General features: G+C 44.4%; 1 protein-coding gene across 1 annotated transcript in view; it reads right to left on the minus strand.

Annotated features, from left to right (window-relative positions):
• PRKX (protein kinase cAMP-dependent X-linked catalytic subunit) overlaps positions 1 to 27,350 on the minus strand; it is a 242,877-nt gene that overhangs the window by 31,726 nt on the left and 183,801 nt on the right. The window contains exons 3-4 of the mRNA XM_077480816.1: positions 22,564 to 22,827; positions 942 to 1,061 (exon numbers count right to left, since the gene is read on the minus strand). Of these exons, the coding sequence (XP_077336942.1) occupies positions 942 to 1,061; positions 22,564 to 22,827 (384 nt within the window). The remainder of the gene's footprint in view (positions 1 to 941; positions 1,062 to 22,563; positions 22,828 to 27,350) is intronic.

Raw genomic sequence — 27,350 nt, forward strand, 5'->3', positions numbered from 1 at the left:
GAGCTTATGATCTACCAAAACCCCCAGATCCTTCTCCACTATGGATCCCCCCAGTTGTACTCCCCCTAGCATGTATGATGCATGCATATTCTTAGCCCCCAAGTGCATAACTTTACATTTATCAACATTAAACCTCATCTGCCACATAGTCGCCCAATTAGACAGTGTATTGAGGTCGGCTTGTAAATTGGAGACATCCTGTAAGGACGTTATTCCACTGCATATCTTGGTGTCATCTGCAAAGACAGAAATGTTACTTTTGATCCCAGACCCAATATCATTTATAAAGATGTTAAAAAGTAAGGGTTCCAGCACTGAACCTTGGGGTACACCACTGATAACCTTAGACCATTCAGAGTAAGAATCATTAATCACTACTCTCTGAATTCTGTCTTTTAGCCAATTTTCTATCCATTTACAAACTGATATTTCCAAACCTGTAGACTTTACCTTACACATGAGCCGTGTGTGGGGAACTGTATCGAACGCTTTTGCAAAATCCAAGTATACCACGTCCACCGCCACCCCTCTGATGGCACAGTGGCAGCATTTGAGGGCACAGTGGCTGTGTTTGATGTGCACAGTGGCTGTGTTTGATGGGCACAGTGGCAGCATTTGAGGGCACAGTGGCAGAATGTGAGGGCACAGTGGCAGCATTTGAGGGCACAGTGGCAGCATTTGATGGGCACAGTGGCAGCATTTGATGGGCACAGTGGCAGCATTTGATGGGCACAGTGGCTGCAATTGATGATTTGAAAATGATTTGAAAATTTTGAGCACCAGCCGCCACTGATAGATTTATTTGTTTGATGTAATATTTCAATGGATAAATGAAGCACAGTATTTTGGAAAAAAGTTTTTAGTTGTTTCATAACATAATGCATTGAAAAAATGTCTTTAGGTTGTTCCCGGCATAATCAGTAAAGAAAACCAATACTCACCCAGACAACATTTCAAATATTAGAATGCCTAAAGCCCACCAGTCCACTGCTCTTCCATGGCCTTTACTCTGAATGACTTCAGGTGCAAGATACTCAGGTGTTCCACACAGTGTCCATGTTCTGCAATCGAAAACAATGAAAATCAGACGACTTATGTCATTAATTATTATTATTAATAATATACAGAATTTATATAGTACCAACTGTTTGCGTGGCGCTTTACAATATAATATAAGCATGCTTTGCCATGATATAGGGACACCTTCAGATCTGGGAAATAGTATATAGAAAACAAGTCTACAAATAGTAAAGGTCATAGTAGGGTACGGCTAGCCCCAGAAATGGATGATCATCCTGACTTTTTGCCTCTTCTGAATGCACAGTGAAAGGATCACCTTTCTTCTATGGAAAAAATCTTTACCAATTACACAGACATGGTAGAAAATCTTAACAATCACTTATGAGACTCTTACTTTGAAAGACACAACTATAACACTACGATATTAAAAGATGCTCAAATCAATCACGTTAGCAAGTATGGATGAAGTGCCTCAATTATAACCAAGGGCTCATTTCAATGATATGTAGTGTCATCAATTAAATATTTTAAAATGCTTGTTTTATGAGCTGACTAATTAGAATTAAAGTGTCCTCCACATTGGCTAATTAGGATCTTATGTATGATCTGTCAAAAATCTTTTACATGATGGCCAGATGAACAAAAATGTACTAATTGTATGGACAGACAATCATCTGGCTATCATGTCTGTTAATGTCGATGTGCTTTTCATGCCCCATACACATGGTCGGAAATTCCGACGACAAATCCGTCTGATTTTTTCCGAAGGATTTTGGCCCAAACTTGTCTTGCATACACACGGTCGCACAAAGTTGTCGGAAAATCCGATCGTTTAGAGCGTGGTCACGTAGAACGCGTACGACGGGACTATAAAGAGGCCGATAGCCAATAGCGTTCTTCTCGTAATTTATTCTGAGCATGTGTGCCACTTTGTCCGACGGAATTGTCTACACACAATCGGAATTTAAACGATCGGATTTTGTTTTCAGAAAATTTTTAGATCCTGCTCTCAAACTTTGTGTGTCGGAAATTCCGACGGGAAAAGTAAGATGGAGCCCACACACGATCGGATTTTCCGACAACACGATCCGATTGCACATTTTCCCGTCAGAAAGTCCGACCGTGTGTACAGGGCATCTTATTCTTTTTTTTTTTTCCTACCCAGGTGCATACTTACCTCAATCTCATGGCCTCCCTCAATGTTTAAATTCTTTTTTGAAAATCTTCTTTGGTCATCATATCCTTTGGCAGGGAACTTTACTCATTTGACAAATTCTATTCCAAGCAAATGTTATGTTATTTTTTCTATTACATGTATACCGTACAGATTATTTGGACTATTTATCATGCAAGCAAATGTGAAGTCTGATCATTCTTTACCTAAGCAGGGCTCTTCAACCAGAACCACCATGACTACATTACTGTCAGCACTGCTTAGCTAGGCTCCCAGATTAAATTGCTTTTTAATGCTCTTTAAAAGGTCCTGTTTATCTATGGGTTCTATAGTAGCTATTTGGGTTTTTGAGAAGTATTGTGAGTTGTAAGCAAAAATATCTATATTTTCACAAACTGCCACTAGATGGCGGTATACAATAAGATTATCTACCCAACTGAGCAGATGTGAATTTGAATTTAGCTAAATTTGTTTCAATATGTTTTGTCTGCCTTGGTCTTTTACGTTAAATAACACGCGTTGGAAAATGCTGGCGGTTGGGTGATCATACTCATAGATATATGGGCAAGCAGATATAATGGCTTGTGTGTGTGTTTTATTTTTTCCAGTACTAATAAAGTAAAACGAAATCTTGCTCCTGAATACATACAAGTCACCATGTTCATGAAATTGTTTCACAAATTAAGAAATCAAAAAGAAGAAAGCCCTTCAACAAATGTATAATTCCAATGCATTTTTCCAGACAGTGAGGTTAATTTGCTAAAGGAGCAGCAACTGTTCACTTAGCAAAGGGAATATTCACTGAGCTGAGTAAATATGGTGAAGCCTTGGTTATTTCTGTCATCCAATCATCTGTAAGCAAACTTTTTTTTTTAACTTATTTTCCTTGTGCATGATTGGATATTCAAAGTGAACACAGATTCAATTCAGCTTACTTACCAAAGTGGTACTAATCCTAAAACCAAAAATGTCATATATTGCAGTTTACCATTCTTTAGATGTGGTTTCTGTATTAGTTTTGTTTTTTAGGCTTTCCCCCGTTTTCACCTAGTGATCCAGATAGTAACATACCTCCTGTATTAAAGTGCCTACACTCTGGCTGAATGAGCACAGGAAGCACCTTTGGACAGCAGAATTGGCGCGTTCGGGGGGGGGGGGGGGGGGTAGGTAAGTGTTAGATGTACTAGAACAGCCTCTCAACCTTTTCAACACAGAAGAACCCTTGAAATAGTTCTCCATTCTCAGGGGACCCCTTCTAAAAATTTGAAATCTACAACTCATGATACATTAGTGTGATGGTCAGTATGAAGAATGGTCCTTACACTTGTGGTCATTGGGAAGAATTACCTCCTTACAGATAGCTAAAAAGATCAATGGTGTCAGTGGGAACTTATCTGAGAGGCAGAAATTGCCCAATGCTGAAGGAACCCTTAGCAACCTTTGGAGGAACCCTATGGTTCCACGGAACCCTGGTTGAGAATCACTGGACTAGAAGATTTAGATACATTAACCTCCCTGGCGGTATGATTCAGTCTGGAATAAGGTGCTGAAAGCGGTACAATTATTTGGCATGGAAATCTGGCTTTTATTTTGTAGTCCTGTAATTCTTAGGAATAACGCTCTGAAATCTCTTCAAACCAGAGTCTAGTGGACATTCCGGGTATGATAAAGTTTATAATATAATAAAGAATAATAAAAATTATTCAATAATGTAATCAAATCCCCAAAAAACTGAAAAAGGGACATGTTTTGGTTGCTATGGACAATCTCCAAATTCCAAGCAGTAAAAAACAGTATTTATAATATAAAAGTGCATTCAGGGCATTGCACAAACCACTAGGGACAAAGGGTGTGTGTATTTATTAATACAGCACTGTAATCTGTAAGATTACAGTGCTGTGTGTGTTTAGTGTGTTTTAACTTTTTTGAATTTGCCGCCGTTCTCCGCTCCCGTGCGTCGTAACGTCGCAGGGAACGGAGCTCGGCGGCATTCGGCACTGTGAATCGAGCGCAGGACGGCTCGATCACACAGCGGGGCGGACATCGCTGGATCCAGGGGACAAGGTAAGTAACGATCCCTGTGTCCTCCCCTGCATCGAGCGGTGCAAACCCGAGTCTGGCTCGGGGTTACCGCTCTTGTAATGAAAATCCCAACCCGAGCCAGACTCGGGAATACCGCTAGGAAGGTTAACAGATTGAAACCAAACTCCAGCTAATGCTTATATGCAGTAAAATGTTTTTTTTTTTTTTTTCCTTTTTGGGACAAAGATTTTACATAAATAAAAGCGGATCATTGTAAGCATCCCTGCTAGTGTTTAATGGTTTGTCTCATTTCTGTAACTGATACATTCTGCTGGAGAGTTTATACTTTTGAAAAACATACTTACTGGTCAGATCACCAGACAAAAATAGAAGAAAAAAAGTCTAAAAAAGAAAATGAATGTAACCATTACATGTAAAAAATGGTAAGCTGCAATAAGAAATGTGTACTTCTGGGCTTATTACCGCTTAAGCTCAGTAAATGTTCACGTGCATATACATTTCAACTACTGAAAGATGTTTTCTACTACAAAGTAGCACACAGACTCTAATGCTTCCATTTTCCAGGCCTACATAGCTATTTGCAGAGGGCAGGAACCTAGCATTGTTCTTAACAACGAAAGTTTAACCCCAACGCCGTGCGTGCCATCCCCACCACCATTGGAGCTTTTTTTCAGATGTCTTCAGGGCCATCCAATCAGGTCTGCCTGGCAGTTTTTCAGTTGGACCTCATTGGAAAGTTCATGCACTGCTATGGACCTGAACTTGTGTCCGTTTAAAACCATTTACCTCTGGGTCCAATCAGGCCTGCTAATAAAAAATGGAGGAGGACTACATCCTCTTCCGTTTGGGTAGACCAGATCGGAGGCAGCCGGTGTAAATGGACAGCAGAGTCCGTTTGCTCTTGTCCATTGAGCAGAGCGGGGTCTGTCAGTGTCTGTTCTGCATAAACACGGACCTGTCATTTGCCCTGCTCTGCTCCAATCAGCTCACAGATCCCCTGCTGAATATAACTGAAGGCGCCCAGGTGAAAGGCATTTAGTCTGATGACATCACAAGTCGTTTTTGCGCTCTTCTTCCTCTGGCAGTGGACATTTCCTAATGAACTTATTGATGCGGTGATACTCTGGAGCACAACCCTTGATGGAGTAGTCCAGTGTTTTGTTGTTAGCCATTCTAGGGTGCTTTTAGCTATGTATTTTGAGTCATTATCCTGCTGAAGGACTGATGACCTGTGACTTCAGTAGAACTTTCTGACACCGGGCAGTATGTTTTGCTACATACAGGCATACCCCACTTTTAAGTACACAATGGGGTTTATTTACTAAAGCTGGAAAGTGCAAAATCAGGCTCCCTTCTGCATAGAAACCAATGAGCTTCCAGCTTTTATTACCAAAACTGAATTGAACAAGCTGGGGTTAGAAGCTCATTGGTTTCGATGCAGAAGTGAGCCTGATTTTGCACTTTCCAGCTTTAGTAAATAAACCCCATTGTGTACTTAAAAGTGGGGTATGCCTGTCATTTCTTCAGTCTTAAGATTTCATTGTATCCTGCAAAGATTCAAGCTACCTCGTACCAGATGCAGTAGCAAAGCAGCCCCCAAACATAATCCAGCCTCCTTTAAGTTTGAAAGTAGGTAAGGCACTGATTTCTTTTAAAGCTTAGCCAGTTTAATACTGGGCACTTCCACCCCCTTTCTGCTGAGGCCAATTTTTAGCTTTCAGTGCGATCACACTGAATGACAATTGCGCAGTCATGCAACACTTTTTAAAAAAAAAATGTGTTTTGGTTATAACATTTGACAAATAATCATTCTTCATAAATTTAGGCCAAAATGTATTTGGCTACTTTTTTTGCTGAACATAACCCAAAAGTGTATTTTATTTATTCTGCAAGAAAGTTACAGTCCATAAACTATGGTATATATCTGGAGATCGAGCAATCCTGATGTACTGACAGCCTATCTAATTTCTTGGGGGTCCAAAAATGCCAAGACAGCACACATATCCCCCAAATGACCCCTTTTTTCATAATTTTTGGGAAAATGAAGAGATTATAATAAAATGAAGTTTAAATAAAATTAAAGATTAAATAAAATGTTTTCAATGTTTTTTTTACATACTGTCACCAGTGCAGTACAGCGTTATTATATAATGGGTGGGGCAGTGATCAGGGACACTGACTGGTGATGTCAAAAAGAAAATCCACAGGGTGGATATAAAAAGTCCACACACCCCTGTTAAAATGTCAGGTTTCTGGGGCGTGGCCTGGACGGAGACCGAGATGGCTGCTTAACTTGGGAGCTCCCGCATTCCGGGGACGTTTTAGCTGCACATACGGGAGCCTACCACCCTTCCCTGCTATGCACAGATCCACCAGAAGCTCGTCCGTCTCCCGCACCCCTAAGGATCTCCAGACCCCTCAAGGGAGGAACATTCCGGAGATCTTTCGGTCCCAGAAATACCAGGCCCGCGTGCTTCTACAGGCCCAAGCCCCGGCCTCGCCTGACGAACTATCACCTGCTACCATGCCTGGAGCATCCCTGTCTGCGGCCGGAGGGTCCCATCCACCGAGCCTCCTGGATCTGGAGAAGGTGGCGCAGGACATTAAATGCACAGTGACAGCGGCGATTGCTGATCTTAAAGCCGACATCCTTGCGGTGGCCCACCGCATGGACAACGTGGAACAGACCACACAGACGCACGCTGCCGCCATTCGCCAGGTGCAGTCTGCCTACGATTCCCAACTTGCCCAAGTCTTTGAGCTTCACAGGCATGTCGAGGACCTCGACAATCGGGGCCGCCGGCACAATATTCGGGTACGGGGGATCCCCGAATCCGTTGAAACTGACGCCATACAGCCAACACTATGCGCCATCTTTAACGACCTCATGGAGCGGCCGGCAGACTCCCCCATAGACATGGAAAGGGCGCATCGTGCCCTCCGTCCTCCACCCAGAGACTCTGAGCCCCCCAGAGACATAATTTGTTTCCTTGTGAATTTCCCACTCAAGGAAGAAATACTCCGCAAGGCGCGGTTGAGAGGCCGTGTACTGTTTAATGGCACTGAAGTGAAGCTGTTCCAGGACCTTTCGCAAATTACCCTCCAGAACAGGAAGGCACTGCGACCATTACTGGAAGCCCTGCGTACCAGGAACATCCAATATCGTTGGAGATTCCCCTTTGGCCTATCCGCATCCTCCAGGGGGCGCTCGGCGCTCCTCCGAACGCCTGAAGACCTGCCGGCTTTTTGTGCTCAACTTGATCTCCCCTTTGTTGAACTTCCGGACTGGTATTCCATCTTCTTCCCAGCTGAACCTTGGAGGCCGGTGACGCTCAATCCTTCACCGAAAGCAGCTCGTCAGCGATCCCGTCGTCGCAGACCTGGACCGATGTCGCCGAATGCCCGCCCGGTACGTCGCGACTCACGTCAGCGCAGCCCCTCTCCTTCGTTAATGAGAGGCGAAGATTTGGTGGAATGAGGAACTATGTTGTTGCCGTAGATCTGCCGTCCGTGAGTACCACACCAGCCTCTCCACCCCTCCTCCCCCGGGACCTACCCTGACTCTCCCTCTACCCCCCCTTCCGTTCTCACTACCGGCCCGGGTTGTTTCCCCCACAGGATCCCTTCGTCCTCTGCCCTGATGCCTATCCTCGAAGTTGCTCTTTAGCCCCTCCGGACGACTCCACCCGTGCGGATCACCGTTCTGGTTACTGTGTGCCCGTTGCTTGCTACTACTGCCGACTCGTTCTGACCCTTCGTTTCGACCCTTCGGAAATCGGAAGGGTTGAATGGATTGACCCACAGCGTAAATGTCGCTAGGGACGGCGTTCCCTTCGTATAGTGCGCAGTGGAGACCTTACCTGCATTGACTTCGCCGTGCTTCCGCCTCCTCTCCACGCATAGCTCCCGGCGATAGACTTACTACACAATGTTCCTGCGATGGATTCGTTCGCTGTACTCTGCCGTTCACACCCCTTCCAAGAACCTGTGACACGAAGCCTCTCTCGTCTCCCGAGGAACTGTAACCTGCGCCTCCCTACCTACCAGCTGCTGGCTGTCCTGCGATCTCTCCATTTGCACTCATCATTATACCTGGCAACATGTGGACCCTGAACGCCTCTATCTGCTGAGCTCTCTCTGGAGAAACTCTCTAATGGATGCATCCTGGCGTGTACCTTACCCTCTGGATGGGGCCATTGCACCAAGGGGGGGGGGTGTTGTGGGGGCTCTCTCCCCCCCAGTCCCCCCCCCCCCCTTTTTTTTTTTTTTTTTTTTTTTTTTTTTCCCCCACATCCCCTTTTACTGGCTGGTGCACGGACTTCCTTTTTCTTGGCCGACTTCCGGCTTTTCTGTTTTGTGCTCAATTTGAACGGCGATCTAAGCTGCTTGAATGTTAGTTATATTCTCTTTCATGTTTTGTTAGCAATTTTTACATGATATTGTGTTCACAGCTTGTTCATGTTGTCTTCATATGTGGTCCTCCCTTAAGATCTCCCCCCCTTCTTTTTTGTTTTTGGTAGGCTCCCCACTACGCTCGGGCCCACCTTGCCATAGGTGGAGCCCCCTTCACCTCCGCTTTCCCCCCCGGGACGCGGCCATCCTGCGATCCCCGCCAGTTTTACACTCCCCACACAGCGGTCTCCCTGAAGACCAAGCTGACATACCGGAATCCCCCCTCCACCCCTTTAGGTGGGTAGCTGGTCTAACCCTACCTCTGGTTATCCCCCCTCCGGATCCCCACCCTTGTCTCCTCCCCTTGCTTCTTTCCCAGCTCTTCCTTCCCCTCTCGACCCTCTTTGTCTTCTCTTCTGTCCCTCCCCGGCCCTCTCTCTCGCTCTCGCCTTTCTAAACCCTCTCCCTTCCCTTTCTCTTCCCTCTCCTTCCTGCCCTTTTTTATCCGCCTTCTTTTTGGGGTGTAGCCCCCCCCTCTATCCCTACCCCATCTAGATCCCTACTCCTACTGCTCCCGAGTACGGGTCTTGCTTCCACCTGCCTCTAACGATGCAGCCCTCTCCCCCGATTAGTAGCCCTCTACAGTTGAAATGTGTATCCCTTAACGTGAAGGGTCTGAACTTACCGGAAAAGAGGTCCCAGGTGCTCTCATCTTTAACCAAATTTAAGGCTCACTTTATTTTTTTGCAGGAGACGCATTTCCGCTCTGATGCCATTCCGAAACTGTCTAACCACGTATACCGGTCTGCCTTCCATGCCACCAATCCTGTAGCGAAATCAAAGGGCGTTTCTGTCCTTATCTCCAAGCATGCCAATTTCCATTTGACTGACTCCCTGGTGGACCCTGAGGGCAGGTATGTCTTTCTCAAAGGTACTTATGCGTCTACGCCAATCACGTTAGCCAATATCTATTGCCCCAATGAGCACCAGGTTACCTTTTTCCGCAAAACTTGTGCCCTTCTATCCTCCTTCCAGAACGGAATGCTCCTTCTGGCGGGGGATTTTAATGTACCCCTAAACCCTCTTCTAGATACGTCTTCCGGAACCTCATCGTTGCCCTACAAGGCCTTGCGCCAGATCAAATCCCAGCTACAAGCCCTGTCCCTCCACGACGCGTGGCGCACCCTTTATCCCTCGACTAAAGACTACACTTACTTCTCGGCCCCCCACCAAAAATATTCTAGAATTGACTTTTTCTTCCTATCCCAAGCTGACCTTCCCTTCCTGCACCACTCCTCCATTGAACCCATGTTCCTCTCTGACCACCATCCTATCACGCTTACACTATCTTTCCCCGAATCTAGTCCTAGGACAAAAATCTGGCGGTTCAACCCGTCCACTGTTAAAGACTCTCTCGCCCTAGAACGCATTCGCACTCGTTTGCAGCTTTACTTTCAGGAGAACTCGGGCTCGGTGATCTCCCCGATTACCCTATGGGAGGCGCACAAATGTGTGATCCGGGGAGAGCTGTTGGCCTTGTCCTCGCAGGCCAAAAAACTTCACCAGGAACGTGTATCTTCCCTTATGCAACGGCTGAACTTGCTCGAACTCGCCCACAAACAATCTCAGGCCCAATCCACCCTTCAAGACCTGATCCACACTCGCACTTTAATCGCGGAGGAGTTGGGCAGACGTGCTAAGAGGCGATATATTCTTGGCCAACGAATCTTTTATGAACATGGCAACAAATGTGGCCGCCTCTTGGCGCGCTCTGTCCAGTCTGCCAAACTGTCCCCCGCTGTACACAACCTACGGTCCTCTAAGGGCCCCCTACTGACTAAGAATGCTGATATCGCAAAGGAATTTGAAGCCTTTTATACCAAACTTTACAACCTCCGACCGCCCCGACAGTCCCAGACTACGAGTGATGCTCACAATGCCCTTATTTCAGAATTTCTTTCCCTCTATGGCCCTAAATCTATCCCCCCCCAATGTGTACAGTCTCTAGAGGCGCGGTTTTCACCCCTTGAACTAGACACTGCCCTTAAACAAATGAAAGTTGGTAAAAGCCCGGGTCCTGATGGGTTCTCCCTTCAATACTATAAGACTTTCCAAGAGGTCCTTTCCCCTAACCTACTCCACACGTTCGATGCCTTAGCTGATCCGTCTGCGCAACCGGGTGAGATGTTGAGAGCTCACATTTCGGTAATACCGAAGGAAGGCAAGGACCCCCTTCTACCGTCTAGCTATAGACCGATCTCGCTACTAAACGTTGACATAAAAATCTATGCGAAGATTCTTGCCAACAGACTGCTGCCCCTGATTCCTGACCTCATCCCTAACGACCAGGTGGGTTTTGTCCCGGGTAGGGAAGCCAGAGACGGCACCATCCGCGCTTTAAATCTACACCACTGGCTCACCTCGTCCAAGACCCAGGGCTTTCTGCTCTCCCTTGACGCTGAGAAGGCGTTCGATAGAGTGGCCTGGGACTACATGCGGGCGGTCCTGACGTCCTTGGGACTGGGGGACCGCATGCTAGCTTCCATTATGGCACTGTATTCCGCCCCCACTGCGGCGGTGAGAGTAAATGGCCACCTATCGAACGCCTTCCCCATCACCAATGGCACCCGCCAAGGCTGCCCCCTCTCCCCCCTAATTTATATCCTTACTCTGGAACCCCTCTTAAATAAACTCAGGACAAACCCTGATATCAGGGGGGTGGTGGTGGGGGACAGGGAATATAAGGTCTCCGCGTTCGCTGATGACGTTTTGCTCTCCCTGACGTCCCCGCTTACCTCCCTGCCCTCCTTACTCCAAGACCTTGAGACCTTTGGGAGAATCTCCAACCTCAAAATTAATTATACCAAATCGCAGGCGTTAAATGTCACCCTGCCCCCTTCCGAAGTCACCCACTGTCAGGACGCCTTTCCCTTTAAATGGGAACGGACTGCGATCCCCTACTTAGGTATTAAACTCCCGCAACACCTCCCGGACCTTTACTCTCTCAACTTTCACGCCACTCTGATCCAAACCCAAAACTATCTCAAAGATTGGCAACACTTAAACGTGTCATGGTTTGGTAGGGCGGCCCTGATTAAAATGATTGTACTACCTCGCTTCCTTTACCTATTCCAAACCATCCCTATAGCCCTGCCTCATTCTTTCTTCTTATCTTATCGACAGATGTGCTCTACCTTCTTATGGAAAGGTTCGCCCCCGAGGATTAAATATGCCCGCCTCACGCTACCCAAGTCAAAAGGTGGTATTGCCCTCCCGGACCTTTATAAATACTATGTTGCCTGCCATCTTACTAGAATAGCAGACTGGAACATCCACTCCCGCGATAAACTTTGGGTTTCTTTGGAAAATGCCTTTTCTCCTATACCTATCCACCTTCTTCCCTGGTTGACCCAGTCACAATGGCCCCTGGCGCTGGCCAGACACCCATTTATCCACACCTCCCTGTTACTTCTCAAGAAACTCCCAGCTGGATTAGGTTTTGCTCCGACCCCGGGCCCCTTGACCACGCTACGAGGCAATCCGGATTTCCCCCCTGGCAATTCACCCTCATTTCTTCGGCGAGAATGGCCTTTCGAGGACGTTCTGGCCTCTCATTTCTACCCAGGGGGTAAGGTTGCCTCTCATGCCAATCTCGAGAGCCTCTCCAAGTCCTCCTCTTTTCCATTCTGGACGTATCGGCAGATTCGCCACTTTCTTTCCACCCGAGGTATGCCTAATTGCTGGACGAGACGACTCACCCCCTTTGAGGACTTGTGCAATCGCAAGATACCTAAGCAGCATCTTATCTCTCTCTTGTATGCTCTCATTTCGGACCCAGGAGTCCTAGACCTCTCCCCATCACAATCCTCCTGGCATAGGGAACTAGATACTTCCCTGTCACCCGGAGATTGGACGAGAATTCACGAATATGCACACGGTGGCTCGCTGAATGTCGCTGTCCAAGAGAATGGATATAAAATCCTCACGCGATGGTATAGGACCCCTTCTCGCCTCCACAAGTTTTCCCCCACCGTCCCAAATACCTGTTGGAGATGCAATGCTGATATTGGAACGATGATTCACATCTGGTGGACTTGCCCATGCCTCCAACTATTTTGGAGGGAAGTCCACAGACTTATCCTGTCAGTTACCACCTATAACCTAGACTTTACGCCGGGGCAGTTTCTTCTCCATCACACGTCACTGTCCAAAAAAACCTACTTTAAATCGCTAGCTATGCACATGGTCAACGCCGCAAGGTTGTGCATCCCCAGGCATTGGCGGACCACGCACACCCCAACTCTGGGTGAGTGGTTTGCCACTATCTCCGGGATTGGTGACATGGAAGAACTGATCCATATTGCGCAGGAAAAGACAGAGAAATTTTCGATCACCTGGGCCTGCTGGACGCACTTTACCACTACCGCAGAGTTCAAACAACACGTTCCCTCCTCTAGTGCCTAAACCCTTTCCCGGGCTTCTGAATCCTTCCCTTGCTCCCCCCCCGATTGATCCTTGCCGTGGGGCTACACCCCCCCCCCTTCTCTTTCCTCTACCTTCTTTTTCCCCCTCCCTCTCCTTTTTCTCTTCCTCTTTATTTCCCTTCCTGTCATGTCTTCCCCTCTCTTTCCTTCCCCTTTCCTCTCTTTTTTCCTCTCTTTTTCCCTCTCCCTCCTACCCGGCTGTACCGTTCCCGCCATAATTGACCCTTTCCTCCTGCACACCTACCATTAGGAGGTTTGGACGTGTACTGGTTGCCGTCCGGCTTCCCTCTCCTATCGCCTGTACCCTTGAGTTGTGTGCCCTAAAAGAAAGTTGGAACGGACCCCTTCCCCCCATACCTATTTCTGGGTTTACCCAGGAGATATCTCCCGCCCTTCCGTAAGTCTTGCCTTGACTTGTATTGTACGCTAAACCTGTTTTGCTTATGCATGTTTGTACCTGCCTATGTTATAACCTTAATAAAATCTTTATGGAAAAAAAAAAAAAAAAAATGTCAGGTTTCTATGATGTAAAAAAAATGAGACAAAGAGAAATCATTTCAGAACTTTTACCAATGTGTTTAATGTGACCTATAAACTGTACAACTCAATTGAAAAACAAACTGAAATCTTTTAGGGGTGGAAAGTAAAAACAAAAAACTAAAATAAAGAGGTTGCATAAGTGTGCACACCCTCATATAAGTGGTGATTTAGCCATTTTCAGAATTAAGCAATCACATTCAAACTCATGTTAGGAGTCCGTACACACCTGCCATCTTTTAACGTGCCTCTGATTAACCCCAAATAAAGTTCAGCTGTTCTAGTAGGTCTTTCCTGACATTTCTTTGTTGCATCCTACAGCAAAATCCATGGGCTGCAGAGAGCTTCCAAAGCATCAGAGGGATCTCATTGTTAAAATATATCAGTCAGGAGAAGGATACAAAAGAATTTCCAAGGCATTAGATATAACATGGAAGATGGTCATCATCAAGTGTAGAAAATATGGCACAACAGTGACATTACCAAGAACTGGACGTCCCTCCAAAATTGATGAAAAGACGAGAAGAGAAAACTGGTCAGGGAGGCTGCCAAGAGGCCCATAGCAACATTAAAGGAGTTGCAGGAATATCTGGCAAGTACTGGCTGTGTGGTACATGTGACAACAATCTCCCATATTCTTCATATGTCTGGGCTATGGGGTAGAGTGGCAAGCCTTTTCTTATGCCGCGTACACGCGGAAATCTCGTCAGAAAAAGCTCTGATGGTTTTCCCGACAGAATACCGCTCAAGCTGTCTTGCCTACACACAGTCACACCAAATTCTGATCATTTAGAATGCATACAACGGGACTCGAAAAAGGAAGTTCAATAGCCAGTAGCCAATAGGTTCTGTCTCGTAGTTGAATCTGAGCATGCGTGATTTTTGGCATGTCGGAATTGCATACAGACGATCGGAATTTCCGATAGAAAGTTTTTCCGTCTGGAAAATTGAGAACATGCTATCAATTTTTGCCTGGCGGAAATTTGGACAGCTAAATTCTGATGCAGCCTACACACGGTCGCATTTTCCGATGAAAAGCTCTCATCTGTCTTTTTCTGGCCGGAATTCTGATCGTGTGTACAAAGAAAAACATCCAAATCCGGCTATATGTTGCAAAAACACATCTGAAGTCTTCAAAAAGCATGTTGGAAAATGTGGTATGGTCTGATGAAACCAAGGTTAAACTTTTTGGCCACAATTCCAAAAGATATGTTTTGTGCAAAAACAACACTGCACATCACCAAAAGAACACCATACCCACCAGTGAAGCATGGTGGTGACAGCATCATGCTTTGGGGCCGTTTTTCTTCAGCTGGAACAGAGGCCTTAGTCAAGGTAGGGGGAATTATGGACAGTTCCAAATACCAGTCAATATTGGCACAAAACCTTCAGGCTTCTGCTAGAAATCTGAACATGAAGAGGAACTTCATCTTTCATCATGACCATGACTCAAAGCATACATCCAAATCAACAAAGGAATGGCTTCACCAGAAGAAGATTAAAGTTTTAGAATAGCCCAGCCAGACCTGAATCAGATTGAAAATCTGTGGGGTGATCTGAAGAGGGCTGTGCACAGGAGATGCCCTCGCAATCTGAAGGATTTGGAGTGTTTTTGTAGCAAAGAAGAGAGAGAAGTCAAGATGCCATGCTGATAGACTCATACCCAAAAAGACTGTGCGCTGTAATAATATCAAAAGGTGCTTCAACAAAGCACTTGTTTAGGGGCTTACGTGCAACCATATTATTATGCTTTTATGATATTTTTACTTCCCTCCACCTAACGATGATTTATCTTTGTCTCATTTTTATTCATCACAGAAACCTGGCATTTTAAACAGGGGTGTATAGACTTTTTATATCCACTGTATATATCTATATATATATATCTATATATATCTATATATATATATATATATCTATATATATATATATATATATAATATATACACGGTATCTTACAAAAGTGAGTACACCTCTCAAATTTTTTTGCAAATATATTATTATATCTTTTCATGTGACAACACTGCAGAAAAAGTGCAAATAAGGGAGTGTACAGCTTGTATAACAGTGTAAATTTGCTGTTCCCTCAAAATAACTCAACACACAGCCATTAATGTCTAAACCGCTGGCGACAAAAGTGAGTACACCCCTGAAACTGAGCTGCAGCATGGTGGCCAAGACCATACAGCCGTTTAACAGGACAGGTTCCACTCAGAACAGGCCTTGCCATGGTCAACCAAAGAAGTTGAGTGCACATGCTCAGCATCATATCCAGAGGTTGTCTTTGGGATATAGACGTTGAAGGTGTGGGGGTCAGCCTGTCAATGCTCAGACCGTACGCCGCACACTGCATCAAATTGGTCTGCATGGCTGTCAACCCAGAAGGAAGCCTCTTTTAAAGATGATTCCCAAGAAAGCCTGCAAACAGTTTGCTGAAGACAAGCAGACTTGGCATGGATTACTGCAACCATGCCCTGTGGTCTGATGAGATCAAGATAAATGTATTTGGTTTAGATGGTGTCAAGCGTATGTGGTGGCAACCAGATAAGGAGTACAAAGACAAGGGTGTCTTGCCTACAGTCAAGCATGGTGGTGGGAGTGTCATTGTCTGGGGCTGCATGAGTGCTGCTGGCATTGGGGAACTACAGTTCATTGAAGGTACCATGAATGCCAATATGTACTGTAACATTTTGAAGCAGAGAATGATCCCCCTCCCTTCGGAGATTGGGCCGCAGGGCAGTATTCCAACATAATGACCCCAAACACACCTCCATGACTACCACTGCCTTGCTTAAGAAGCTGAGGGTAAAGGTGATGGACTGGTCAATCATTTCTCCAGACCTAAACCCTATTGAGCATCTGTGGGGCATCCTCAAACGGAAGGTGGAGGACTCCAATGGCAACCTGGGAATGACCAAGAGGGTTAAAGTGGAAGTAAACTCCCCTATGGATTTCAGCCAAGGAAGCTGCCATCTTTGCCTCTGTTTAATCTTCAACTGCTATGGTGCTGCACATGTGATTCGTTATGACACCAGCCATTGGATGGTTTGATAGTTTGGCTGAGAGCACAGCCAATGTGCAGTTAGCATTCCCGGCATGCCTTTTATTTTTAACTGTTTAAATCCATGGGTTTACTTCCACTTTAAGGCAGTGCTGGAAAATAATGGTGGTCACACAAAATATTGACACTTTGGACCCAATTTGGACATTTTCACTGAGGGGTGTACTCACTTTTGTTGCAAGTGGTTTAGACATTAATGGCTGTGTGTTGAGTTATTTTGAGGGGACAGCAAATTTACACGGTTATACAAGCTACTACTTTACATTGTAAGAAAGTGTAATTTCTTTGGTGTTGTCACATGAAAAGATATAATAAAAATAGTTACAAAAATGTGAGGGGTGTACTCACTTTTGTTAGATACTGTATGTTCCAGCACTGGCAGTTTTAAAATGCCAGCTTCCCAAAAACTGATAATTCAGCTCAGAGAAGAAGTTGAAGGGTTCCCAGGTCTTTTTTTCCTCTTGATGGGTCTCGATTACCATGTGGAATTTATTACTATCAATCATTATCAAGGACAATGCAACACAAAGAATGATAAATGTGTGCATGCAGCAGAAAGGGTGAGACTTTCGGTCGGAGGGGGTGGATGGAGTTGCAGACCAATCACGCTGCTGTAGTTCCTGATAGGTATTAGAAACCCTTGGCGTTAGTCTATAATCAAAATTTGGTCTAAGCCATACCTTGAAATATTTATTCTCTAGCTGCCAACAAAAGGAGATTTCAAGTACGGTAGAATGCATTAAGTGTCAAATACAGGACTCACAGATTCCAGGACTAGGTGGGGGGTTACATAAGCAATGTTATCCAATGTCATGCTCTAATTATCCATAATTTTCACAACAAACTTGTTTATATAAACTACATTCGCAGCATAACTAAAAGGTATGCAAGCAATGTTTTCTTTTTTTTTTGTCAAGGCTTTATTTTCCATTATTTCCACAATAAGCTTGTTTGTACCAGCTATGATAAGTGCTTTTAACTTGCAAAATAATAAAAGGTTATCAGGCTGGAGCAGCCAGCAGTCAAAAAATCTTTAAGAGTAAAACAAAAAATAAGAAAAAGAAAAAAAAAAAAAAAACGAAGAGCTTTCGTTTATTAAATTGCATTTTGAAAATAAATAAAAGGTCATCCAAAACATTTAGCCCATTAACGAAAAATGTAATTTTGTCAGAATTTTTTTTTTTTTTTATTCATTTGCTCTTACAATTTATATCATATTAATTTTTCTATCATCGAGCAATGGTGAAGCAGAAAAGACAATAATGAGATAGAAATTTACAGTACGTGTTCAGAAAAGTACAGTAAGTTCTTCTGCGTTCTGTGAAACCTAAAATGAACTTTCTATCATCTAATCGCCACTCTTTACTAGGCAACATCTAATAATCTGTTCTTTCAGGAAGCTGACAGATCTATAAATAAAACGGATGTAAAGCATCAGGCCAAAAAAAAAAAAAGAATGAAAAAGAAACACACACATAACAAAGCGGTAAAATCTAACACTGTCATAGTAACTGGTTTGTTGGTGGATAGCACAAGTTCTTTTCACACCAGCAAAGTGTGAAACATTAAATAATAAGGCCAAGGAATAAAAAGGAAATGTGCTGTGAGGGTTAGGAACACAGAATATACCAGAATGTTGTGTGTACAGTACACTAACATACACACTTAAGCGGTTCGAAGCACGGGTAGATTTGGCGCGATTCTGGCCGCCATTTGAAAGCGCCAATATGTGAATGACAAATCACTGGACTTGCATTTGAATGACGCCTAAAACCGTGGTGTGGGTCTACTGCGATTGTCGTGCAATAAATCGCTCTTCAATCTTGGCAACCCACATCGTGGTAAGCATTTCGCCCAAAAAAAGTTCAGGAGCTACTTTTGGGTGACATGCTTCCCGTAATAAGGATCGCCGTGATTGCCGCCCGATTTATCGTACGACAATTGCAACAGACCCACACCACGACTTTAGGTGTCATTTAAATGAATTGCATTTTAAACGCGAATCCTGTGATTTGTCATTCACACATCGGCGCTTTTAAATCCCAGCAGAACCGTGGAAAAACTGCCTGCGATTCAAAACGCTGAAGTGTAAATGCAGCCTTAAAGAGGCACTGTCGTGTTGCCCATTTAGCAAAAAGTGACAATGCACACTGAAAGAATGCCCTTCCCTCAGCAAGGTATACTCACCCATACACACTTCTTCTCCCCCTCCTCAGTCAGAGTAGTCACTCCATTGCTTAAATGGAGCATGTTATTTTGGTATGGGGAAGACTTTGAATTTCCACTTGTGACAGTACTTGGGCCTGAGTGGTCAACTGGCAGACCCAAACAATGTTGTATGGGCAAGCAGAATTATTATCCACCCTGGTAAGCTCCATGACACTAGAGCTAATCAGGGCTGGGCTTGTATTCCAACAATGCATATAGGTCATTAGAATTGAACTGTCAAATCCATTTTGAGCTGCCCAGTTTAAACGGTTAGTTCATCTTTACAAACAACTGTCAATGCAGGTAAGGGGTGTTTGTAGATAATAAAAAAAACAAGCTGTGAAGCTCCGACTAAAGTTCACTATTGCCCTTACTATACTAAGTAAGCCTGGTTGGAATACTACCAGGACGTTGCTAGGACATTGCTAAGTGAGGCCTAGTCATTACTTCTCACATCCTCCATCACAAAAGTAATCTTTTTCTCTGATTCAAACCCTTTCACATGCTCTTTCACTTTCCTGATGCAATAACTATGAGCTCAACATCTGCGAGCTCACGTCTGTGATAGTGGAGGTGAGCAGTAATGACTAGGCCTCACTTAGCAATGTCCTAACAACATTTAAGGAGTAGTCCAGTCAGGCTTCATGAGCTACATAAATTACCTATAGCAAAAGCATTACCCAACCCTATGTATCAAAAAATTTACCAAGGCTCCATCACTGGATGGCACTGTGGGAGTCTTAGTGATAGAGCAGTGCCGCATCCTATAAGTCAATTTTTTTCTGTATTTTGTTTCTATTTAAAAAATGACTCAACCCTAGTCAGAGCTGCACAGTTTGTTTTTATCTAGAGGCAACCTTTATCTGCATAGGGGGTATTTTGCTAAAGGTAAACTGACCCGCTAAAGTTAAACTCCAGACAGACATTAAAACTATTTTATCTAGCTATGTAATTGTTAACCCTTTAAAGTCCACATTTTTCAATGAGTTAGTGTGACTCAAAATGTTCTCTACCAAACGGTGGAGCAGAACGTTAAAGGGCTAAGAAAGAAAAAACATAAAATATAGATCTCACATATTACTATTATTATTCCCTGAAGTTGCTGAGATATGGACATCTTCTGATACCTTGAGGCACTGGAAGAAAAAGGGGCAATATTCTACGCTTATTTGGGGCTCAATTACTTTGCACAATGCTGTAAGTTTCCCTTTCTGAACAAGCTTACAGAAGAGAGAAGGTGGATAACTTTACCAATGTGCTGCCACATCCAAACAGCATATTGGACTAATGCAGCGATTGCTCTGCTGTCTGTCCAAGGTCCCTGGATCACCAGACTTACTTGACAGAATTACAAATATCTCAGCAGCAAACATAATTTACATAAATGTATTTCATCTGTGAATTTAGCTGTTTGTCCAGAGTTTGGCTTTAATGATCAGATCACTGTGTGAGAGGCAATGATAACCAGAACATATGCTTTTGGTGCATGATGGAAAATCTAACATACTAAAGCACATGTGCCAAACATGTTGCCCACCAGGTCATTTCATGTGGCCCTCGCACCTTTCCTGCAACTGCGGCACCCCTCTCGACACCACCCCCACCTTGTTTCAGTGGTTGGCAGCAGAGAGGAGAACAGAACTTCTCCTACAGATCCAGAGCCTTTCTGGGCAGCCACAGCACCCCCTCCCTGGTCTCAGAATTCGGCAGACGCAGGCAGCTGACGCCAACGCTCCTCTGGTCCTCCTCCAGACCCTACACTTTCCAGCAGCAGCACAAGGTGAGGGGGTGCACTGTAATGCAAGACACTCGACTTGTGATGGTGGGAGTGCTCTTGACGTCTGATGTAAGACGGGGAGGGGGGGGGGGGGCTATGGACATCTAGTCTTACAGGTACAACCATAATGTGTATACGGCCCACAATAAAATGGAGTTTAATCACAGCACTGCTCTCCAATGTCCTAAGGAGAAGGGGAGATGGCTGTTAAAGAACCGAGTCCTGAGCTGAGCCCAACACAGCTGGAGAATCCCTTACTCAATATTTAAATGGTTAAAGGAAATGCAAGAGCAGACGTCCTGCTGTGTGCACATGCACTTTGCTGTTTTACCGAAACAAGTGAAAAGCAACTCAACAGGACCATATCCTATAAAGAGACTTTGCAAAGCACCTCGAAACACTGACAGACACAACCTATGGCAGGTTGGGCTCACATGGACTCATATTCAGCCATATACAATATCACCAACTCTCTCCCTGTCCTCTGGCGATCCTATCACATCAGATGTTCAAGAATAGCAGAGGGTGAGTGCCAGCGATCACAAATATTCTCACAAGTGGTTTCATAAGTGATCTCACTCCATCACTATCACACATTCAATATTTATGATTAATACCCTTTCTTTGAAGACAAGATTACCTTTCAGCTTGTACCAAAATAAAAATAACTACATATGACCACAAAGTAGAATGCCCGCTGGTATATTTGAATAGACAGACTGGTGTAGATAGATTGGTGTCTTCCCATGCACATAGGATCCAAAAGTGTATGAGATCATCTACTAGAGGTTACGACACACAGGAAGCAACTGGGTTTTTAGTCACCAGTAGAGAAGAAAATACACGTTATTCCATACTACCATACTACAGGTATGAATGAGCATATTAACCAATCCCCTTTCTTTCATGTGACAGCGCTGGGGCTTGGTGACTGGTCCAATGTTGTTGAAAGGGTGTTAAGAAAAATCTGTGTAAGGTCAGACTAGAGCAACTAACACTACATGCTGTGTGCTCCTGGGAAAGGGGGATTAATGCTAACATATTCCTGTTTTTGTTATTGTTCCAATTGACCAGCAAGGCCACCAAAGAATTTGCAGGAAAAAGGGAGATAGAAGATGGGAGTGGATCAAAGTGTGACAACGGTTCCTGTAGTCCCTGTGATAAAGAACAGATAATTTCTGGGTAATTATAGTAGTATCTAACAAAAATATCCACATATATTTTAAAGCTGTAGTTTAGAGCTGTTTTGTATAGGCAATTGGCCCAGCTTGGACCAACATATATATGCACGTTCTATGCCTGGAAGATCCCTGTGGAAGCTGGAAATCCCTGTAGTAGGCACTGCTACTATAGCGATTGCTGCCAGCTTCCTGGTTAAGTGCCAATCAGCTGCCCTAATGCTTAGTTAACACAGGTGGTTACTTAAGCTACTTTCACATTGGCGCATTGGCATTAAAGCATTAAAGACTTTACCGTTGTTTTTGCTGAGGTTTTCAGTCGTTAGCGGGGCGCTTTTAACCCCAGCTAGTGTGTGAAAAAGGGTTAAAACTGCCTGCAATGCGCCGCTCAGCGGTGCTTTGCTGGCGCTGCCCATTGATTTCAAAGGCCAGGGGCGCTTTAAGAGCGGCATATACACCACTCCTACATCGCTGCAAAGATGCTGCTTGCAGGACTTTTCCACAGGGATCAGCAAGGAATGGCACATGCATACATACATTGATCCAAGCTGAACCAATGTCACTATGCAAAAAAACCATGCCTAAACTTCAGTTTTAAGGAACTTGACATGCAAACAAAGAAGAAAATGACCACTAAGGCGGAAACTGGCAGGGCAATGAATAAAACAATCTTAGTAAGTGCAGGATACCTGTCTGAAAGCTTCTTTGCAAATCCAAAATCTGTTAGCTTGATGTGACCTTCTCGGTCAAGCAATATATTTTCAGGCTTCAAGTCTCTGTAAACAATTTCTTTGGAGTGCAAATACTCTATTGCACAAATAATTTCCGTAGAGTAAAACAGTCCAGTGCTGTTGTTAAAACGTCCCATATTACGCAAGTAGCTAAAAAGTTCTCCTCCCGGTACGTACTCCATTAGCATATATAAGAACCGATCATCATGTGACGTCCAAAACCTGGAGGAACAGAAATTACACTATTAGAAGTCATAAGGTTTAGCAAACATTCCTACATAAAAGGAAAATATTCTACTTGAAATGTACAAATATTTCTTCTGTTTTCCAAAATTAAGGAATTTTTTTCGATAAGGCCTTGCCGCCCAACCCCCCCCCCTTCATTTTGTTCAAATGAAATGGGCAGCTTCATTGAAAAATAAAAAGGCTTTGGACCCCGGAGATTCAACCAATTTGGACTGAAGTCACATCACTGACGCCACCCTGCTCCACTCCTACTACACCACACTACCCTGTCTACAAATCAATTACAAATGTTTCCACAGTCAAATTCCTAGTTTGACAACAGTAGAAAGAGTAATATCCCCTAAGCATTTAAAACTGGCTTTCCCAGATAAACTCAATCTTCACTATGGAAGAACTAAATCCCATTAGCCAGGACAGCATGGCCTGTTTTCTCCAAACTTGGACCAGATTATACTTTTACAAACACTGTTGCATATCATAAAAAAATGCATCCACCTCCCTCTCTCTTAATATGCCAACTGACACAGGCCAACCTACACCTAAAAGTAGTAGTTTTCAAGCCTCAAATCACTTTAGCCACTGCAATATGGCACCGATTTTCTGGCTCAAAACACAGGGAGGGTTAAAACTCCCAAACTTATGGTGGTATTAACAGGTGGTGCAACTGGCCCAGATCTCCAGTGTACTGGAAGGGCCCCAAACCAGACTGGATAGCTATAGAGAGACAAGCAGCTCCTCACCACACAATCAACTTCCTGATATGGTGCCCTCAAAAACAGTGACCCCCCCATCTTAGCTCCTACTCTTTCACACTCCTTGTTGCTTTGCGATTCGAATAGGTCACTTTTTCACTTCATCGGGCCCACTCACACTGGGTTCCTGCTCCAACAAACTGGAGATGCCAAACACTGAGAAGTTTAGATTCTTCCAGATTAAGCATTTTCTACAACACGTTATGGACAGACAAACCTAACACCCCAAAACCTACGGCCTACGAACAATGGTGCTCCAACCTCATGGATCAGAGAGGTGGGATTTCGATTATATACGTGTAGCGGATGACATTTTGGACAAAGTGTCATACAGGTGTAAATTTCATTTTTGCCTCAGAACAGTAGGGGTTCTGAGGGTTAATTATATAGGTTGACCTTGGCATCAGTTTGGCTGGGCTATGTTAGAAGTTCTGCTTGGTCATGTGTGTGGTGAAGTACACATGACAAGCCAGAATCAGGCCTGGTTGGATGTTTTGGGTATCAGCCTTCTCGGAACCAATCAGTGGGTGTGCCGGGCCTCGCTGAGGAGTCCGGGAAGGGGTACTTAAGATGTTGGGGGTCACGTGTTAGGGAGAGGAGTTTGTGAGGCCCGTGTGGTCTGTTCTGGTTCCAGGACCGGGGTAGCCCCGCGAGGGGTCCCGGTCACGGGGTGTTTCACATCCCGCCACATGTTTCTGTTAGTTACCCCCAATAGACCCATCTGGTCTGGGGTAGAGATCCATCTGTTCCCGAGTCTCGGAACCGGCTGGTCCAAGGCGCAGTAACTGAGGGAGGATTCAAGGTGTCCGGGTGTGCTCTCGGTTGGAGGGGCACCACAGCTCGTGAAAGTGACCGGGGGGAGGACTCTTCGGAGGAGGGCCAACAAGTGGTATCCTGAGAATTGCCTGGTTGCTGAGTTGGGAAGGACATTGACAAATCCACGCTTTTTCCAGTACTACCCTGTTTCCCCGAAAATAAGACCTAGTGTGATTGTTGGTGATGGCTGCAATAAAAGCTTTACTCACCAAATAAGCCCTACCCTGTTTCCCCCGAAAATAAGCCCTACCCTGAAAATAAGATCTACAAGGACTTTAACTTGGGCTTATTTAGGGGGTAGGGCTTTATATTGCAGCCATCACCGACAATCACGCTAGGTCTTATTGTCGGGGAAACAGGGTATTAAGGAGACAGAGAACATTCCAGGTACTGAAGAAAAAGGTTCCTGTTCACTCTTGGTTACAACTCGTATACGTTCATAAGATTGTTTCAAGTTTGAATTAAAGTGCTGACTGCCATGATCTCTGGCTAGAGGTCTGTTCAGCCTTGAAGTACCCAGCTGCGAGTGGCTACTCTCTGGGTGGAATTAGAGACTTTGTTATACCCGCAGTTCAAGGTACCTGAGTTCTTCACCCATGCCCTCTGTTCCTATAAGAGATTGTTATTGGATGTTATCACTGCAAAATAAAACCTTTCTAAAGGACTTTATTGGTGTCAGTGTTCAAGTCGTTGGGTATCAACACTGGGAACCCCTAGACGTGGAAGAACAAGCCGGGCGGAGGTAATCGGTAAGCCCATTACACCCTACAAAGAGTTATGGCCGCTACATACGCATCTTTGGCAAACAAGACAAGGAACTCCAACTGGATCCAGGAAAATGGTTTCTCTCTTCAAAGCTCATACAAAAAGGTATTTTAAATACTGGTCTAATTGGAGCAAATGTTAAGATACTCACTAGATGGTACTATGTCCCCTCCAGATTAGCAAGAATTTTTCCAGACGCTTCTCCCTTGTGTTTCAGGGAATGTAATCAGGCAGGTACTACGTACCATATCAAATTCTTCCATTTAGTGAGGAAATTCACTGGTATGGCAATTCCCCAGGACCCCAAAATCGCACTTTTGAACGACAGAATAGACAAAACTCCTAAACATATCCAAAACCTGATATTTTTTATGCTTTTTGGGGCTAAAATTACTTTGGCAGAAGCCTGGAAGAAGCCCAGGGTATCGACGCCCATAACAAAACGCAAGATCTCAAAACTTTTAGACAAGGTACTTAAGTTTGAAGCCATTTGGGAGCCCTGGGCATCATATATTAAAGCCCCCCTTTACTCGGGACATAAAACCCTCTAAGAAGACTCTACTGAATGCCTTGCTCTTCCTCTCTTCTTCCTTCCATCGATGCTCTATGGATACTCTTTCTTCTCTTCGTTCTCATATCTCCTTCCTGTTCCACATTGCCCCTTCAGGTGTAATACCAAATGGCACAGTTAGGTTACTTTTCGAGTTCATAGTCCTGAATTAGTGAATACAGCAGGACATTTTTTCTTGCTAGGAATCTCCACTCAACATCAGCAATAATTTCAATTTAGTGCAACAGGAATGCATAACATGAGCCTTCTCAGCAAAAATAGGCGGGGGGGGGGGCTTTGGGTTAGGGGGTTCTTGGTTGGCCTATGGGGGGGGGGAATATACAGGCCACAGCATGATCCCTTTGGGATGGCCTGTATGAGCTCTCTGGGGCCACCTGGGCCTAGGCCATTGCTGCTGCTTCACCTGACTGCCCTCATTCTATTAATTTACCAAAAACACTGAGAAGTTAACTCAATTTGATATGCTGATGGTTCATGTATAATTCCTGCCTTATGGATGTACATTTACTCACAGCAGTATTTTAAGCATCTATTGTTATATACTTAACCTATGTCTGTAAGTCTCTGCCGACAGGTTATGTTGGCATGTAGGAGGGGGTACTATTTATATTGTTATTTTATCTATTTGAATTTAAAATTTCAATAAACATATTGAACGAGAATAGTAGATTGAAGCCTAAGCATCCAAACTGATGGAAAAAAATGCCCAAGTAATAAAATAAAACAAAAAGACCCACTGGTAAAAATGGGGGTATACCTTCAAACAGAAGATTAATGGCTGCCTCAATAAGTGACCAAACATATGATTTCCCTCAAAGGGGGAAGTGAATAAGGCTTTTTGGCAATGTATCTTCTACATCCCAAGCACAAAGCCAAAGTGCTATATGCATATGGACAGACATAACTTCCATGCAAGAGACACATTTAGATGTTTCTAAGAGGTAATCACAGCTGAAGCACTGTGCTGCAGGGGTACCTTTTAAAAAAAAGTATGCATTGTGACATGGTTTCATAAATTAAGATTAATGCCTACGGAGGTCGGGGAGTTGTTCTGAGTAAGACCCGAGACCTAAAAAGGGAGTTCTAATGTGAAATTCCTAAAGGTAGAGAAGCCATCAAACTGTATAGTAGTACAACTGGAGGGTCCAAAGGAGAAAGGGGCTGGAAAATGCCCCAATGTAGACTGCAATGTTCAAAGGTGACATATCAGGTTATCTTGACCACTACTAGAATTTTACTCGCACAGGGAGTCATCAGAGACGGGGTTACACCAGAAGCTTTACCTTTGCACTGAAGTTGTAAAGCATTCTGAGGCTGAAACTGTACACATAGGTCTGCAAAGTGACCCCAGTGCCAGAGGGTCACATTCGAGGCTATCTTTGTCCCATTCATGGGCTTACTCACAGAGTAAATCTTCAGAGACTCTGGACCTGGAGAGCGTTCTGTGGCTAACACATTACACTAAGGCCTGGATGGCACTTCAAACCCCAGTGCCCGAAGGTCACATTCCAGGTTAGCTCTGCAATCTTCAGGCCGGTGGGTTGCGATCAGAATAGTTACTGTGAATAGCCTAGTAGCGTATTCAAAGTATTGAT

The sequence above is a fragment of the Lithobates pipiens genome, unplaced genomic scaffold (assembly GCF_037356315.1).
Source record: "Lithobates pipiens isolate NorthernLeopardFrog02 unplaced genomic scaffold, aLitPip1_a1.2 Scaffold_16, whole genome shotgun sequence".
Taxonomy (NCBI): domain Eukaryota; kingdom Metazoa; phylum Chordata; class Amphibia; order Anura; family Ranidae; genus Lithobates; species Lithobates pipiens.